Here is a 20,056-nt window from a genome sequence, read left to right as displayed (position 1 = left end):
AATGAGGCACAAGTTTATTTATTTAAAACATGTATGCAATATATGTAATATTATTGGTTTGTGGCAATAATAGCTTTCCTGAGGCGTATCCAGAATCTCATTTTTCTCAAAGGATCTCTGCTCCATTTTAGGTATGTGTTCTTTTTCAGATGCTTATGAAGTCCAAACACTTTCTTAGTCTTCCTCTCTTCCACATCTTCCAGAATGATGATGATGATGTTGGCACTGCGCTCCATCATAAAGCGAGACAGAGCTAATTCAAACTCAAAGCGACACCAGGCACTATCAATGAAGTGTTGAGACACAACCACAATGATTTTACGACTGCCCATTATTCCTTCATCGATAATGTTGGAAGCGATGGACTTCCCTGCTTGAAAGTCGCGCATATGAAGGCAAAGCTGAATCGGTGGAACACCGTTCTCCAGATTCTCCATCAGTTCATTCATGACCCAGACTCCATCATAGCTTGAGAAAATCACAAATGCGTCATAGGAACATTCTTGTTGTGCAGGTGTTCTGTAGCCTCTCAGTAAAATACAGCAATACTGAAGATGAAACTGAAACCTATAAACCAAGAGTGATGAAAGAACTACTACTGTAACAAAACATACCGATAAAACAATTGTGAGTCGCTTCTTGTGCACACAGCTGTCAGTGTCAAAGTCTGTTGCTCTAAAATCTGAGCTTTGGGAAAAGGTCTTACAGAAAATATTTTCTGGTTGCTTCAAAATGTTCTGATTTTGGATAATCCACGAAATAAAATCTGTCTGGGAGCAGGAGCAATCGATGGGGTTAGAGGACAAATCAAACTCTGAAAGGTTTGCGGGCAAATTTTGGAGAACATAAAGTGGGACGCTAGTAATGCTGTTTTTATCGACATAAAGTGACGTTAATTGTTTCAGGATTGGGAGGGCCAGGAAATCTATAGTCATTAAATTGTTTCCTCTCAAATTTAAAAGTCTAAGCCTTTGAAGATTTTTGATTGAGCTTGGGTAAAGCTCTACCACAAGACAGTATGACATGTCAAGGTGCTCCAGAAAAGTGAGATTATTAAATAAATATCTTGCTACATCACCCTGAAAATTATTGCCGGCCATTTTAAGAATTTTAAGATTACTCAGCCCATAAGAGCAATATATGTTAACAAAGGTGATACTTGAATAAGAAACATCCAAATACCTCAAATACTTTAAGTTAGAGAAAAGCGAGAGGTATCCCATACCTACAACCCTTGTATGATGGAAATCTAGAATCTCTAGGGAATCAAGTCCGATTCCGATAAATCCACAAAGACCGATTTGTGGATTTAGACTCAAATTTAAATACCTCAATTCAGGGGTCCCAGAAAAAAATGAGCAGCATGATGTTGATGTAATTTGGTTTGAACTCAGATCCACATACTGAAGCTTAGGCATGTCTATGAAGTCTGGAATTTGGGTTGCAACGTTGTCTGTAAATACTAGTTTTTCTAAAGTATGGAGATGTGAAAGTTGCTTACCTGGCACAGTATCTAATTGACTGGAAATCAAATAAAGCTCCTTGATTTCATGAAATGGCACATTCGCTATTTCACGAATTATCCCACCCTTTACAGCTACAATTGTGGCATTTATCATACAGCGAAAGATATTAACTGGCACATCATGCCTTTCTTTCATGTAATAATATACCTCATGAACATTAATAAAGCAAAGACCATCTAAATAGTGTGCATCTGATGATATAATCTTGTAATCACACCTGTACTTTCCAAACATTAGCCTTTTCACATTAAGACCATATAGGGATTTTAGACCAGCTTTCTGAGCAGCAGATGAAACAAAAGCAGATCGGATGTCCAGTTCTCTGAGATAAATGTCTTTGAAAGCTCCTTGTTCAATATATAATAACGGATTTAAAGAGAGAATCAAAGTCATGTTTCTGCCGATCTCTCGCAACACAGCAGTGTGATCAGTTTTGATGATGGATATATTATTGGCATGTAGATCAAGTAAACTGAAGTCTTTGAAGGTGCTCATGAATGGAGGGAGAGACATAGACTGGATGTTATTTGTCCCGACTCTAAGCTCCTGTAGCTTGGTTAGATTATTCATTTGAAGCTGTAAGGATGAGAGACCAACATCCACAAGAACTAGTCTTTGTAGGTTATGTAAAAAATTCAAGCATCCAGGTCCAAAGTATGTAATAGGGTTTCCAGTGAGAATCAAAGTAGTCAAATTCTTTACATTGTAGAAAGTATCATTTTCAATGTGCTCGATTTGGCATCTGAAAGCAAATACATACATTTAATATAATTTATAGAGCAACACATTATACAACATACTTAGATGGCAACAATATTACTTACCTTGACAGATCAAGGACTCGCAGAAAAGACAAAACTGGGAAAACAGTCTTCTGTAAGAGTTTCAAAACATTAAAACTGAAATCCAGAGTTTGAATGGAGGAAGGAATACTGGGTGGAATATAGCTGAGGTTTCTTCCCATGCAGGAGTAGTGCTGATTCTCAGTAATCTAAATGAATGAAAGAACAAACTAATGGAAATTCTCAAATTTCACAACAGTAATAAAAAAACAGTTATGAATAACACAGATTTCAATGAAACAAAACAACAACTTACTTTTATGCATGATTCTCCAGCACTAATTGAAAAATAAACCATGAAAGCACTTACAGTGAAGAAATTCATCTTGAGTGATCTCAACCGGTCATAAAAATGTGAGCCAGCCTTGGTAGAGGTCATTAATTATGAGGAACAAATGCCATGGTTTTCAACAATGGGGAAGTTTGAGCAAAAGGATGTCATAGGGAAGTAGGCATGTGCTTAATTTTCGTAGATCTTGATTGGAGAGGTACGTTTATGAATAGATGAATTGTAATACAAAAATCTAATTTCCACTACAATTATACATAATATAAATAAAAGTAAAATAAAAAATCAGCTAAAAAAGGTGTTCAACTGAAAGTATGCTGGCCTCAGGAAAGAATGCTTTCGTAGACACAGCCTTGTTGTGGAGGCTAGCTGTAAGGTGATTCTTATTTTTTAATGGAAATCTTATTTTTTAATGGAATACTGTAGTGTTTATTATAAATAATTTATCTGTGAACTTCATTATTTTTTTAAATGCATGTGCCCTAATAATCTTCAATCAAAAACGTTAACCTCCCCTCCCCCTCAAAACCACTCATCTTCTCTTCTGGTCACGAGCTATGGTGCCGGGCGGATCTAGTGACGAGGGGTGGACGCTGGGATAAACAACGGGGAAAAACTAAGGCTGATGCTTCACTTTATGGTCATTAATGCATTGACCAGTGCTGACGCAAGCCACGGGGGAGTACACTACTCTTAAAAATTAAAAGGATATTAGGATATTACCACAACATTACTCTTAGGACGAAGGACGCGCTGAGTCATTCAAGCAGTCTATCTCTCCCGCGCACGCTGTTACTTATGTTTTGTGCCATTGATCTTCCTCATTGTCGTCATCTTCTTCTTCAATAAAATAAATAAAAAATTCTTCATGCTATGGTGACGGTGGTGTATCCAGTGGAGAGAAATCCCCTCACAAATAACTGCAAACAGGCATTCAGATCTGCCTCCATTTTGTTAGCAACGCCCCAACTTCCAACAATCCAATCAATTCCCGAAGGACGAAATCAAGTCCCGCCCTCTCATTTCAGATGCCGTATCACTTGGATAGACATCACAGTAGAGAAAAAAAGACAATCGCTACTTCCAGTTCATGCCGACTTTAAAACCTGATGCAAATGACGCGGATTATCTGACACACACATTCGCTTTTCGCCCAACATTTTACGGTAATCTAGGAAAAATTTAAGACCGTGTTAACGAGGTAACTCGCCATAACCGCACATTTTAACATAATTATGTGCGCTTTTGTCTGCTGAAGCAGCTCAACAACGTATGTGGAAAATTACACACAGCCTTTCAAACTCCATTTGACAATCAGCTTTGTCCAGTCTCTGTGCTATTTCTCGCTAGAAGATATGACCGATAGCACTGTTATACTCGTTTAAACTACAGTTGCAGATATCTCATAATCCCCTCACATGAGCGCTTGGGCCGCAAATTGAATAGCCCTGTTCACTAAAGGCTCCAAATACAGACCACAGAATGATGCGCTTAAAGCAACAAGGTGTCACAGCATAGAGAAGTTCAAAGCACAAAGTGGAGAGATATTGATGCGTAGTAGTATATTAAATATGTGCGTTAGTTTATTCAGCCTTTTCTTTTAACGGTTTTAAATTTCAGCTTCTGTGCTCGTGACGAACAAATCATAGTGCTCTACTCCAGTGTTGTGATCTAACCAGATATCCAGTAGAAATGGTTTCAGAACACTTAAAATATAGTGCACAAAAACTTTATTGTGCTTTTTTATGTTTATGTGGCCTTCCTGAGGCCTTATAATAGCACAAAATAGTATGCACTCTATCGGATTTGGATCGGTCTCGTCCGATCCTACAGAAAATGCCAGTAGCTTATCGAAGCGATACCGATACTGAATATCAGATCGTCGCACCCCTAGTTTACTGTATATTGTTATTGACCCTTTTCACAAGACTGTGATGACAACGGTCATCAGCATCGTAAATCCTTGAAAGTTTTTCATATTTGTATTTTTTTTTAAATGTATGACACTATTCTTCACAATACATCACATTATAACAAAAATACAAAAAAAAAAAAAAAAACTAAAACTAAGGTTTTTCCAAATCAACAACCCAGGGAGGGACATCGATCACTATCAAATATTACATCTTTCTCTATTTTATGAAATCCATTATCAGTAAATATAAATTTTTTTTTCCTTTTATTGAAAGCCATGAAAACACTATCATGGAGTTTTTATTTTGCTATTTGAGCAAATAGGAATGCAAAAAATATATTTGTGGTACTCTCCCGTTCACTGCTCTTCGAGTTTACCCAACTATGACGATTTCCGTTTCTGAGAAACCCAGAAATGTGAGAAAGGTCCAATACAAAAAAAATTACAATAAATCAACTAACAAACTGTCCCCTCATCCCAATCTCAAAATCCCATCAAAATGCCCAAACCCCTTAAAAAGATCTAAACTACGAAAATAAAGAATTGAATGGTTGAAGGGTGTAGGGGACCAAACAACTGTTTCTTAAAGTGCCCTTCTGCGTCATCATCATGTACCCACACAGAGGCGCCGTCATCATGCAAAGAATCTGCGCAAAGGATCATGGGAGCCCAAAGTGTCCATCAGTTTTACCCCTTCATAATCCTTAATTTCAAAGGGCCCTTTGAAGTGGCCAGTTTTAAGCACTTCGGTTTGGAACGACCCTTCAATATGAGGCCATGATTGTTTTCACTCCAAAGTGCCCTTTGGAGGGCGATATATCCCGTTTGGAACGCACTGTGGAAGTCTTGCCCATAGGCTTACTTCCTTGTTGAAGAACAAGTTGGTTTACACTATCACTTAACACTACCATTGCAAAAAAAACTCCTTACAACAAGACAAAACATTTTCCATTAAGCTATAAAATTAAAAATTAAATTAACAATCGACATTTTCATGCTTTGACGCTAAGGAGAGTTTTTAGTGAAGGGTAGTGAAGTGACGTGGTGATCCATACTCGGAATTTGTGCTCTGCATTTAAGTGCACACACAGAGTAATGAACACACACCCGGAGCAGTGGGCACCCATATTGCTGTGATGCCCAGGGAGCAGTTGGGGGTTTGGTGCATTGCTGTAGTCTAGGATCTCACCTCAGTCGTGGTATAGGTGGAAGAGAACACTGTACATTCACTCCCTGAGACTGGAACCTGCAACCTTCAGGTTACAAGTCCGACTCTCTAACCATTAGACCATGACTGCACTTGTTGGGTGAGCGTGATTTCACCAAGTACAACATGTTCCTGGATCAACAGCCTTGTTGATCCTGGAACAACATTCTAATCAACCAATCAGAATTGAGGGATAACTTTTCAGGAAATTTCTGTTTTAGGCTTAAGATCGGGATTAGGTGCTTCTACACACTTGTTAATCAGCTATCATTTCACACTGCTTTTAGGAATAAATTATGGGTAGGAGTAAGTTTAGGCATAGCGATTGGGTTAAGTCTATATTTTTGGACAGTAATGTTGACAAAATATGTTGATCCAGGAACATGTCTTACTTGGAAAAATGACGGCGACCGCCCTTGTTGATACCATATCTAAACCAGTTTGAGCTGTGGGGCTAAAACTGATCTCGAGCCAGTGTTTAAATAAAATTAGGTAGGCTTACAATCAGATTGGGCTGGATGAAGTGAAAGGTTGCAGGTTTATGTCCCGTATTGGCAGTCAATGTATTGTCATTTTGTACACCAATGTTTTTTTTTTTTGTTGTTTTTTTTTTTTGATAAATGCTATAACATAAATGCTAAAAATAATTTTGACTATACAGATAAAACTTAAGTACTGTATTAGTATGAACAGACTTCATTTACATCAAACAATACTGATATACTGTCAAAAGCATTATTGTAGCTGCTTGAGTCTTGTCACTGTATTTACATATGTTTTTGACCAACAGAAGTCCTCTGCGTCATCACATTTATCATTACCATATCATTTTTCACTGTTTCAAAACAAAGACCAATCAGAATCAAGTAGCCTACTCCACAGAGCCGTGTAATAAAAAACATTAATAAATAGCCTACCATTAATTTTCATTTTCAATACTATGATAGTATATTCAGATGCACTGTAAATTGCATTCACTGGATAAATTAGTCATGCAATAATCTAAGAAAATTGTACACAAACATCTTTTAAACAAAATTCAGTTAATAGCATGAATTCAGTCTTTTTTTTCAGTCATTTTTTTTTTTTGAGCACTGAGTTTGTCTATCATTTGCCAAATTTGCACAGAGAGAAGGCATGTTTAATCTGAAAAGAGTGGCAATGAGTGTCATATACTGATAATATATACAGCCAATTGATCGGTCATTACCAGACAGCCTTATCAGCCTGAATTCAGAATTCATTTTGTGATAATGACCGAATGACTTTAAAGCATTCTAATTATTTCATACTTAGTAAGTTAACAAATAGGCCTAAATATATATGAACTACTGATGTAAGTTGAGTTTTTGTATATAACCTGAAGCTTAACATTGTATTAGAGGTCAAAATTCAATTGCTTGTCTTCTGGTTTAAGGTTTCCTTAATTTAGTTTTTTGTGTCTCTTTTTCTTACCAGTTTTTCTTTCTTGTTCATCTGAGCAGAGCCTCTGAGTATCAAATGATTTACATCTTTTAACAATAGCTCTTATCAAACAACCACTGTGAGATACAAGATGGCGCAAACTACCTACTCATTTGTTTCAAAAGGGAAGTTCTGAGATATTCACAAGAAGAGTAGCCATCTTTGCCAAAAATGGTTGAATACAACATAAAAAGCAATTAAATTATTATTATTTTTATTTTTTAATTCTAGCTGAAAACTGAGGCCACAGATTAGGCTATGTCATCAAAATAACTGTATGTAGGAACCAAAATAAAGATTATTTCACCACTAGGGTGGTGTGCACAGCGGTGAAAGGGATATTAACTATATAGTGATATTATTAAGTGATATTAACTTTACCTTAAAGTTGGCGGGAACATATGGTTCTTAACATAGCTTCACATAGCTTTGTTTTTCTTGTGTTATTTAATAAATTGAGTCAAGAAACAGACATAGCTGTGTTGACATTGTTTATTCTATCCTGTCCATCCATTCAACAACTTACGACCTTGCCCTGGCTTATTGGAAATCCACTATACAGACAATTATCAGGTCAAAGCTGTTGTGAAATAACTGGAAAGCTGTACTGACCAACTCTCTGAGGGATACACAAGAATTATTCATTTTCTAAACAGTATTATTAGAGAATCAAGGTCATGTTTCTGCCGATCTCTCACAACACAGCAGTGTGATCAGTTTTGATGATGGATATATTATTGGCATGTAGATCAAGTAAACTGAAGTCTTTGAAGGTGCTCATGAATGGAGGGAGAGACACAGACTGGTAGCTTGGTTAGATTATTCATTTGAAGCTGTAAGGATGAGAGACCAAAATCCACAAGAACTAGTCTTTGCAGGTTATGTAAAGAATTCAAACATCCAGGTCCAAAATATGTTCCAGTGAGAATCAAAAATTCTTCACATTGTAGAAAGTATAATTTTCAATGTGCTTGATGTAGCATCTGAAAACGAATACATATATTTCATATAATTTATTTAATTTATTTATAGCAGCACATTATACAACATACTTAGATGGCGACAATATTGCTTACCCTGACAGATCAAGGACTCACAGAAAAGACAAAACTGGGAAAACAGTCTTCTGTAAGAGTTTCAAAACATTAAAACTGAAATCCAGAGTTTGAATGGGGGAAGGAATACTGGGTGGAATATAGCTGAGGTTTCTTCCCATGCAGGAGTAGTGCTGATTCTCAGTAATCTTCAGTTAAAAAAACAACTCAATTTTCACAAACACAAAAAGTAACAATACTAAGGAAGAGATTTAAATTCAGAAAACTTACTTTTGTATATGATTCTCCAGCCTCAATAGAAAAAAATATAATGAAAGAACTAATAGTGAAGCAATTCATCTTTACTCTTCTCAAGATTTTCTCAACCTGTCATAAAATAAGCCAGCCTTGTTTGAGATCACTGAATGTGGAACTAATGCCATGGTTTTAAACAATGAGGATTTTTGGCTGACAATACATGAAGAGAAGTAATCTTGAATAAGTAATTAATTTCCAAAACATCCCAAATGTATTAAAGAGAAACATTTAAAAAGTCTTGAAACAGAAAAAAGTTTCATAAAGAAAATAATTACCTCTGTGATTCATAATCAACCATGAATTATTAAAACTGGCATTTACATTACTAAATCTCCAGTAACCATGATCACCAACAACATAGGAAATGTGTGGCTGACTGCTCAGGACTTTGATTGAAAAATAATCTACTGGCCCTAATGTGGAAAAAAAAAAAAAAAAAAAAAAATCACAGCAGTAATAAAGCAACAATGAAAAACACATAGAAAGAAAAGTTAATTTTGTGCATGATTCTCCATCACCTATGGAAAAACTTATCATAAAAGCACTTAAAGTGAAGAAACTCATCTTAAGTCCTCTCATCGAGATTCTCTCAACCCATAAAAAAAACTCCTTGTTTGAGGTCATCGAATTGCAATTCAGGTAAATGAGTAATTCATTTTCAGAATACCTTAAATGAATTAACAATAAGAAACAATGTTTAAAAACCTCTAAAACCAATTGAAAAAAAAGATGTTTAGTATAGAAAATAATTACTAATTCATAAATCATAAATTTCTTATACTATGCCAAAATGGTATTAAATAATACTAATATTAATATTCCAGAATGACATGTATGCATCACGCAGGGGGTTTCAGTGTAAGTCATGCCAAATTGAAATTCATTGCTCTCAAAAGAGAACTTACAGGATTTTCTTGCATCTTTTGCCAAACTCATTAACATTACAAGCTGGCCTGAATCATTGGATGAAGGGTAGTGCACCAAAAAACAAATTCACTGACACATTGATTTGAGTTGATTTTTGTAGATTACCTTAACGAATTTTCCTAATAAAAATAGTCCATTACAACAATACGAACACCGAAACACAAAAATATTAACATATATTTTATTACTTTAAATAATAAGAGTTTGCATTTTAAGCTATACTTGACTTCCACTATAAAATTCTCCTTTAGTTTCTACAAGTTCTTTGTGTGTGTGTGTGTGTGTGTGTGTGTGTCGCTTTCTTACCAGATTCTCATTCATCTGAGCAAGAATTGTATTTTTATTTATTTATTTGCTTTATGTAGAGACTCTTCAGCTTCTGTCCAAGCATCAAAGGATGTATCTTCTTTTCATTATAGCTGTCATTCTGTAAGTCTTCTGACGCTTGTCTGAAACCAACAACAAACACAAGAAAAATCAAACCAACTACCCTATCTAGTTGCGTTTGTATGACGAGAGAACTCGAGAGAGACCGCGTGACACATAAAGTAGGACCTGTGGCACAACACAGGTATAAGAGATCGGTTTCCATTTGGTGAACTCTGACATGCAGAGATAGTTAAACAGATAAGGATCTAAAATGTCAGATTCACCTCCGAATGGAATGAACGCAGAAACTTTTAAGCTGTAACCTATGGTTTGTAGTTTTGTGGGGTCTGTAAGTAAATTCACATGCCATGGTGTGACTGTCTTTCCTCGAATTAGCAGAGATTATCAGAAATATTTGACAGCAAATGACCAATCAGAAACAAGTATTCAAGAGGAGCCTTGTTATAATTCTAAAAATTCAGTGCAGGACTGGTCCACGCATTTGCAGGTTTTTGCACAGAAACCTTGTGGCAGCGGCACAAAAAAATTTAGTCCACTCGCTTCAATTAAACGTTTTGTTTGCATGCACCATAATTATTTTCCTGTGATGCAATGATTGTAAGTTAAGATCCTGTGTAAAATCTATGGAAAACTCCAACAAAGGACAGCGTTAGTCAGGATGGAGGAAATTCAGTTCCAATCATCATACAGTAAACTAAGTACTCTTCCGTTAACAAAGTCACACATCACTGGGTGTGGCGCTTGAATCTCTTTAACTGTAACACATTGCATTTATGTGTTTCTTAGCTTTTTTTTGTTTGCTTGTTTTACAAAGGGGAAGTTATTAATTCCTACAGTGCATCCTAAAGAGTAGAAAAGCCCATAGTTTGCAATATCTAGGCTACTAACTAACAATGGCATCTTAGCCAAAAATGGTTGAATACAACATAAAATGCAATAATTCTTTAAATCCATGGTTTAAAACTGAGGCCTCGCTTTATTTAATCAGAATACACACAATGATCATATTAAAGCTGTTATGAAATGTAAAATGACTGGAAAACTGCACTGTAACTGTTAAAGGGACTATCTGTTTTCCAATAAATAATTAAAAACTTCTGGTTTGTGGCAATAATAGCTTTCCTGAGGCGTATCCAGAATCTCATTTTACTCAAATGGCCTCTGCTCCATTTTAGGTATGTGATCTTTTTTAGATGCTTATGAAGTCCAAACACTTTCTTAGTCTTCCTCTCTTCCACATCTTCCAGAATGATGATGATGATGTTGGCACTGCGCTCCATCATAAAGCGAGACTAAGCTAATTCAAACTCAAAGCGACACCAGGCACTATCAATAAAGTGTTGAGACACAACCACAATGATTTTACGACTGCCCATTATTCCTTCATCGATAATGTTGGAAGCGATGGACTTCCCTGCTTGAAAGTCCCGCATATGAAGGCAAAGCTGAACCGGTGGAACACCGTTCTCCAGATTCTCCATCAGTTCATTCATGACCCAGACTCCATCATAGCTTGAGAAAATCACAAATGCGTCATAGGAACATTCTTATTGTGCAGGTGTTCTGTAGCCTCTCAGTAAAATACAGCAATACTGAAGATGAAACTGGAACCTATAAACCAAGAGTGATGAAAGAACTACTACTGTAACAAAACATACCGATAAAACAATTGTGAGTCTCTTCTTGTGCACACAGCTGTCAGTGTCAAAGTCTGTTGCTCTAAAATCTGAGCTTGGTGAAAAGGTTTTACAGAAAATATTATCCGGTTGCTTCAAAATGTTCTGATTTTGGATAATCCATGAAATAAAATCTGTCTGGGAGCAGGAGCAATCGATGGGGTTAGAGGACAAATCAAACTCTGAAAGGTTTGCGGGCAAATTTTGGAGATCACGAAGTGGGACGCTAGTAATGCTGTTTTTATCGACATAAAGTGACCTTAATTGTTTCAGGCTTGGGAGGGCCAGAAAATCTAGTCATTAAATTGTGTCCTAAGCCTTTGAAGATTTTTAAGTGAGCTTGGATGAATGAGCAGTATGACATGTCAAGGTGTTCTAGAAAAGTGAGATTATTAAATGCATACCTTGCTACATCACCCTAAAAATTATTGCAGGTAATCTTTAAAACATTAAGATTCTTGAGTCCATAAAAGCTGGATATTTTAGTAAATGTGATTCTTGAATAAGAAACATCCAAATACTTCAAATACTTTAGGTTGGACAAAACTGAAAGGTATCCGACATGTACAACAGTTGTATGGTGGAAATCAAAAATCTCAAGGGAATCAAGTCCATTACATCCTCCTACATCAAGACCAGTTTCTGCATTTCGGCTGAAATTCAAATATCTGATTTGAGGGGTGCCAGTCAAAAGTGTGGTGCAACAGTGTTTTAATGTAATTCGGCTAAAATTCAAATCCAAATACTGAAGCTTAGGCATGTCTATGAAGGCATCAACCCAAATAGGTGCACTGTTGTGTGTAATTAATAGTTTTTCTAAAGTATGAAGATGTGAAAGCTGTTTACCTGGCAACGTACTTAACTTAATGGAAACCAAGTAAAGCTCCTTGATTTCAGTAAACGTACATACTCAATTTCTTCGATTAGATCTCGGATTACTGCTACATTTGGGGTATTAATCATACAGAAATTGGCTTCCTAGGATTTTCCATAATGTAATAATATACCTCCTGGAAATAGAGCACAGACCATCTAAAAAGTCAGTATCTGAAAAGTGAAATCTGAAACGGTCCTTTTGCTTTCCAGATTTCAGCCTTTTCACATTAAGACCATATAGTTAAGATCAACTTTCTGAGCAGCAAATGAAACAAAGACAGATCAGATGTCCAGTTCTGAGATAAATGTCTTTAAAAGCCCCTGGTTTAATATATAATAACAGATTTAAAGAGAGAATCAAAGTCATGTTTCTGTCGATCTCTCGCAACACAGCAGTGTGATCAGTTTTGATGATGGATATATTATTGGCATGTAGATCAAGTAAACTTAAGTCTTTGAAGGTACTCATGAATGGAGGGAGAGACATAGACTGGATGTTATTTGTCCAGACTCTAAGCTACTTGTTAGATTATTCATTTGAAACTGTAAGGATGAGAGACCAACATCCACAAGAACTAGTCTTTGTAGGTTATGTAAAGAATTCAAGCATCCAGGGCCAAAGTATGTAATAGGGTTTCAAATGAAAATCAAATTCTTCACATTGTAGAAAGTAATGTTCAATGTGCTCAATTAGGCATCTGAAAACGAATACATACAAATATAATAATTTATAGAGCAGCACATTATACAACATATTTAGATGGCAACAAAATTGCTTACCTTGACAGATCAAGGACTTGCAGAAAAGACAAAACTGGGAAAACAGTCTTCTGAAAGAGTTTCAAAACATTAAAACGGAGATCCAGAGTTTGAATGGAGGAAGGAATACTGGGTGGAATATAGCTGAGGTTTCTTCCCATGCAGGAGTAGTGCTGATCCTCAGTAATCTTCAGTTAAAAAACAAATCTCAAATTCCACACACAAAAAGTAACAATTCTAAACAAGATATTTAAATTAAAAAAAAAAAAAACTTACTTTTGTACATGATTATTCTTTTACTATCTTTATCTTTACTCTTCTCATCAAGATGTTCTCAACCCGTCATAAAATAAGCAAGCCTTGTTTGAGATCACTGAATGAGGAACTTATGCCATGGTTTTAAACAATGAGGATTTTTGACTGAAAATACATAAAGAGAAGTAATCTTGAACAAGTAACTCATTTCCAAAAACATTTAAAAAGGCCTTAAAAAAAGTTTCATAAAGAAAATGACCTCTCCATTTCATAATCATGAATTGTTGAAACTGACATTTACATTACTAAATCTCTAGTAAACATGTTCACCAACAACATAGGAAACGTGTAACTGACTGCTCAGGACTTTCATTATAAAAATAAATCTTCCAGCCTTAATGCAAAAAGCAAATTCACTATACCTGTTAAGAAAATATCTACACATGTAATCTCAATCACTAGAAACAAAACATGTTTAAACCTAAAAGCAAGGCACACAGAAGGAGAAGAACATACCAGCAGATGGCATTGCACACACATCTAACACAAGGTCACTTCAGCCAGAAACTTGCATTTCCTGTTTACTTTGCTACACAGATAACCTTGCCATTAATGACTCTTTTAGTATGATCTGACCTTCAGATTTTAACAACAATCCTATAAATTAAATGTAAAATATTACGTCACCAATAATGTATCTTCTTTACTTACAGAATAAACAATTTAAACAATGTTAAATACACTACATGCAGCAAACCTTGATGAAAGCAGACTATAAAAACACTTTATGAACCGGTTGATAGTCAACAACCTTTATTTATCCATATATGTGAGCCACTCAAAGATGGGGGAAATAGACAATTAGGATGAGAATTGACCACTATAGAGGGCAATCAACATATGGATCAATGGCATTGTAACTTTCTTTTGCCTCTAATCTACAAAGAGGCTTGTTGACAGACAAGTAAATTAAAAGACAGAAGTGTAAACATTCATGTACAGAGAAGCAAAAAAAAAAAAAAATCAAATTAAAACATTGATTAGTATGTAAAGAAACAAAAAGGGAGCAGGAGCCAAAACATTTTTTTTTTCCTATTACAGCTCAGCATATATTTCTACATGGCATGCAATAAGGCACCTAACTAACACAATGAATAAACCTATGCTACGTGATGATGAAGCACAACTGTTATCCAATGGAAAAGAAAGAATAGCTCTGATACAACGTTCACGCCCATAAAAACAGTATTACTTTCATTTCCCTTTCAATTACCCAAACATATTAAAAAAATACATCCGTTTGTAAAAGATTTTCTCCATACACAGAAATGTAAATAGAAAGCACAAACCCATGGAATTAAGGGGGAAGGGGAAAAAAAATTCAAACAAACTTCAAAAAAGCAAGCTATATTTTGTATTTGCATTAAAGTATACACAATCTATTATTATTATTATTATTATTATTAAATGTTGATACTCTGCTAAATGTACCCAGAATACAACTAAATGCTATACACTGCTGACTTGAGCAACGACTGGGTAAGTCTTAAAGGTGCAGTCAACCATTGGTAACATTGGTGGGTAGCAGGGAGAAGCACTGAAGACATTTAGGGGAATACTTAGGTTGTACCAAGTCTGCTTATTATAACAAAATCAGCTGTACAATTCAGTTGTGTGTTGAAAACTGGCAACATGAAAAGTGAACCGAATTTCACAACAGAACAATGTATACATCATCTGATTTTGCTGGGTTTACCCTTTATGATCAAGATCTACTTTATTCAACTTGACTCAATGTACAATATGACATTTCTTGCCCCTCACTTTTGTGCTGCTCTTGAGTGAACTTCCAGGAGTTAGTCAAGTTAATATGCTGTTTTAGGTTGCAGATTCTGTTGGTTTTGTAGCATAAAGGGTTTATGATAATTAATATAGCCTTTATATAGGCCAGCTTGTTCAAAACTAGTCTCATCCCCTGAAAGCACCATCCCACTTCACCTACAAGAGATGGATAAGACTAACTGGATCATACATCAAAAAAGCTAAATTTTTTCAGAAAAGAACAGCACACTACTCAACTATACAGCTATATAAAAGAAAATCAACATATATTTACACATGATATCAGTTTTTCAACCTATTAATGATACAGAGATGGGGAAAAGATACAAACTAGGTGAGTGAATAGTTGTGTCTAGACCTATTTGCAGAAATGATCTACCATTCAAAACCGACTTGACCTAATACTCAGTACAAGATTGTGCCAGGTTTTAATATACTTCCAGCTTAAAGCACAAGTCAGTGATAAAGGAAGTTTTGTCTACGGTTTTAATAACACAACACATTCCAGAATTACATGTACGCATCCAGTCATGTGAACATCACACAGGGGATTTCAGTGTCAATCATACCAAATTGAAATTCATTGCTCTTAAAAAGTCAAAGGACTTGATTTTCTAAGTTCCCTCAGAGCAGGTCCACGTCGACTTTCTGGATTTTCTTGCATCTTTTGCCAAACCCTTTAACATTACAAGGCGGCCTGAATCATGGAATGAATGGTAGTGCACCACTTGTTGGAGAGAAAAACAGGCTTACTGATCAATATGAATTCTGTGATGCCTAGACAGAGAAGACGAATGATTGAAACCCTTTCCACACTGAGCGCACCTATATGGTTTCTCACTCTGAAGGATTCTCTGTTTCAAGATGGTAGTGTGGGGGAATCCCTTTCCTGTTGCAATAGCACTATAAGTTGACTTATCCTCCAAATGAACCCGTTGGTGCCTTGCAAGAGAGGAGGGATGATTGAACCTCTTCCCACACTGAGCACAGGTGTAGGACTTTCCATCGGAATGAGTCCTCTGATGCCTGGATAGTGATGACGAATGATTGAAGCTCTTCTCACAATGGTTGCAGCTGTATGGCTTTTCACCTGTGTGCATTCCCCTCTTTAGCGTAGTATCGAAGGGGAAATCCTTATCGGCCTGGGCATACATCTTGGCCTCCAGGTGGACCTTGTGGTGTCGTGACAAGGAGGAGGAATGGTTGAAACCCTTGTCGCACTGAGAGCAGCGGTAGGGCTTTCCGCCCTGATGGACCAGCTGATGCTTCTTGAGGTGGCGTTTCCTGACAAAGCTCTTCCGACACTGGGTGCACTTGTAGGGCTTCTCCCCTGAGTGGATTCTCTGATGCTCTCTCAACGTAGCTGCCGCAGCGAAACACTTTCCACACTGGGTGCATCTGTGCGGCTTCTCACCAGCATGAGTCTTCTGGTGCTGTTTGAGATTGGAAGCCGTCATAAAGCCTTTACCACACTGAAGACAGGTAAACGGCTTGTCGTGGGCATGCAGCTCTTGATGTTTTTTCAAATGGCGTCTGCGCACAAAGCTTTTTCGGCATTGGGTGCATTTGTAGGGTTTATCATCCGAATGCATTTTCATGTGTTCCCGGAGAGTGATGGCAGCAGCGAAGCTTTTGCCACACTCTGAACACCTGTGTGGCTTTTCAGGAGAGTGCATCATCTGGTGGGGTTTCAAGTTGAACGCATCAATGACTCCTTTACCAACCATCTCAAGACCAGTGGTATAACTTTTCTCTTTCATGTGAATCCTCATGTGACTTCTTAGGCTGGCTTCAACAGCGAAGCTCTCACCGCAGTGGACGCAAATGTAGGGGTGAGTGGCTTTGTGGATTTCAAAGTGTTCGTGCAGATCAGACATGCAGCCAAAAATCTCCCCACACTCACTGCATTGCAGGCCATGGGCTTCATGGATGATAACTCCGTTCTCTGACTCCACTGTAAGCTCCCCTCCGTGGTCTGACTCCACCTTTACGATATGTTCTCCGCCACCTATCTCCGTCTTCAACAGCACCTCACCGAGCAAATGCTCATTGCCTTTGATTTCTGCGCTGCTGAAGTACTGATGATGATCGTGGTGTATTTCAGATTTTATGTAGTCATGGTCTGTCTCTGTTACCACATCCACACAGGTCACTGCCCCTAAATCACCATGAATAGCCTCTAGGTCAAGTCTTTTATCCTCCTGAGTCATAATCTCAGTTTCCGCTCCATAATGCAAGTCACCGACTTGCGTATGGGCGATGACACACTCAGATCCCAACGTATCGAGACCTGGTGTGTCACAGTCAGTCTCTGACTCAGCCATCAGGACACACTCCAGCCTGACGACTTCCGTCTTCCCGGTTAAGTGAAACTTAGCGTTGCTCTACGAGCACCGCTTTCCCGCAAAGAAACTTGAAGGGTTGCCCACCACAGGCTCAGTCCGTTCTCGAGTCAGGATCAGTCCTGCCTGTTGGAGGACAGCAAACATTTAAACTCACCTGCAAAATCATAACGAAATACTTTAGCTGAAAACATTTAACTTCCATATTGATTTCACTGCCTGAAAAAAACATGCAAAAAATAAAGTCATGGTCTTAACCATTACATTAAATGAATTTCTGCTATTTCATGTGACAAAGAAACACACAGCTTCAACTTAATAAATAATAGGCAAATAACACGTTTAGACAAACTTGAAACCTACAAAAATAAGTTATAAGGCCATAGAAGAAGCGGATACATAAACATATACACAGTCTCAAATATACATACAAAAATACTTGATGTTCGCCTGAGGAAGACCTTAGGGTCGAAATCTGATTTTAATAAACTTTGTTTTTGAGAGCAATAGTGGCAGTGTGCCGATTTCTGTTTATTGTCGTGAAGTGCTCTATGTGATGAGCACCTGCCTAAAGTTTTTGGATGTGGGCATATTACACTTTCTTTACAATAAACAAACACAACACTCAATATCCTTTTAAGGTAGAAAAGAGGGCTGCATAGACAAACAGAACCGGGACCTGGGCTATATAGCCACTGCTTGCAAAATATTTTATGGTTAAAAATTGTAAACAAAAAAGTGAGCCTGATCTATAAACAACCATAAAGCTAGTTAGCAGAAATACCTTTGGCTACAAATTGGCTAAGGTTAGCATATAGACAGTTTATATTTGGCTAACTTGACAGGGTAGGTGTATATGAATCTACTGAGCAGACATTTACATTTCTCAAGCCAAATGAACAAAATCGAACAACAATGAAACCCTTTAAACATGGCATCAATTAAAACCCCTGTTTACAACTTTCACATAACTTCCACACAGCTGGCTAGGATAGCTGGCTAAATAGCTGCTAGTTAGCTTCCTTGAGCATGTATTATCAGCTAACTAGCTGGCTAACTAGCACTATAGCTAGATCATAAAATAATACTGATTTGTAGAGCTGACAGGCTGCCTTGAATTCTTAAGTTCACTTATTATTTCTCCTTCACACATACACGTCTTAGTTGAGTTCAAGTCACGTAGAGAGTGATTGTACAGCTTGGAGGAAACACAAGGCGTTAAACGGGGGGCATCTTGTGCGCCAGAGGTCGGATCAGCTAACTAGCTGTAAGATGGCCGCCGCGCCTAGCTTCCGCCTCTCATGTAAGCACACGACGCGAGCAAATGCAAATAAACTAGGTCACGTTAGTTTACTAGTTGTGTTGCTCGCTGGGAAGCTGTGCTGTCACAGCTCTAAAAAGTCAAGATATCAAGGCATAAACGAGGGAAACAGCTCGAGTTAACGGCTAATCGCAGATGTACGCTATTCGCGGAAGCCCGGGAAAGGCGCCCCCCTTCTTACATAACGCGCGTTTTTGTTTCGTGGCGTCGAATTAAAAGCGAAATAACAAGCTCGCGACGTCTTCTGTGGCTATACGTTAGTCTGAAATCGTCCAAATCGTCTGCACGGCGCTGCTATAAGCGGTGTTCATCATGCTACAGTCCTAGCCCGTTTTTAGCTGCGTGAAACAAACATGGCCTGTTTTCTTGCTAAGCTGCCTCGCTAGCGGAACACTGACGTTAGCTGCCCCCGCCGCCATTGCTACACAACACAACCCATCGGTAGCGCGGACCGAGCGCCTCTCATCGCCGCGAGCTCTTAAAATGCATCAAGATACAGCATACGCCACAACCAATGACACAACTTTAATTAAATAACTACCTTGTATCAAATATAGCACGCTAGTTAGCCAGCTAAGGTAATCTAAAAACCCTGACGCACATACACATTAAGCGTTCATATATTAACGTATCTTTCTGAACGTATTCCCGACCTCTTGGCCCTTTAATGGCTCTTTCGCGAGATGCGCTGCTGGTCGTAGTCTGCGGCCTGGAGATCTTCTTCTGTTGCGTCTGTACTGTCTGTTTGCGGTTCTCTCTCTCTCTTTCTCTCTCCTTACGTAGCGGGATGGCGCCGCGGATCATCTGGCGCCAACTATGTTGGAGCGCATGAGCACAAAAAAACAAAGCGGTGAAGAAACAAGCGTTCGACCACCCCCTGTCGTCCTGGCGGAAGGACCCTTCGCCTCAGACACAAATACATTATAAAAAATTATTATTGCATGGGCTAACACTGACCCATACCTTTATAGCTTTTATCAAACATGGCTAATGTTATTTTCTCCATTCACTAATACATTGAAACATTTCAAACCGTGTGAACTAACATGAATGTATTATGAACTGACATAATA

The 20,056-nt window shown here is 37.6% G+C and overlaps 2 protein-coding genes and 1 pseudogene across 3 annotated transcripts; all 3 read right to left on the bottom strand.

The window, feature by feature from the left end:
* Positions 1-6: 6 nt before the first annotated feature.
* Positions 7-3,588, bottom strand: LOC109100795 (toll-like receptor 4). Its single transcript, XM_019114229.2, has 3 exons — positions 2,625-3,588; positions 2,351-2,517; positions 7-2,268 (listed from the first exon to the last, which is right to left on the bottom strand). Exons 1-3 carry the CDS (start codon positions 2,745-2,747, stop codon positions 51-53), a joined length of 2,508 nt encoding a protein of 835 aa, XP_018969774.2. The 5' UTR covers positions 2,748-3,588; the 3' UTR covers positions 7-50.
* Positions 3,589-10,876: 7,288 nt separating this feature from the next.
* Positions 10,877-13,244, bottom strand: LOC109100571 (annotated as a pseudogene). The gene has a single exon (XR_006161475.1). The product of XR_006161475.1 is annotated as a toll-like receptor 4 (transcript).
* Positions 13,245-14,274: 1,030 nt separating this feature from the next.
* LOC109100797 (zinc finger protein 501-like) lies at positions 14,275-19,803 on the bottom strand. The gene is made up of 2 exons (XM_042768661.1): positions 19,637-19,803; positions 14,275-17,788 (listed from the first exon to the last, which is right to left on the bottom strand). The coding sequence occupies exon 2, from the start codon at positions 17,642-17,644 to the stop codon at positions 16,070-16,072; it is 1,575 nt and encodes a 524-aa protein (XP_042624595.1). The 5' UTR covers positions 17,645-17,788; positions 19,637-19,803; the 3' UTR covers positions 14,275-16,069.
* Positions 19,804-20,056: the final 253 nt, after the last annotated feature.

Source organism: Cyprinus carpio, chromosome A13 (genome assembly GCF_018340385.1).
Source record: "Cyprinus carpio isolate SPL01 chromosome A13, ASM1834038v1, whole genome shotgun sequence".
In the NCBI taxonomy this organism is placed as follows: domain Eukaryota; kingdom Metazoa; phylum Chordata; class Actinopteri; order Cypriniformes; family Cyprinidae; genus Cyprinus; species Cyprinus carpio.
The sequence above is the reverse complement of the archived record's forward strand: the minus strand, read 5'-3'. Positions and strand labels throughout refer to the sequence as shown.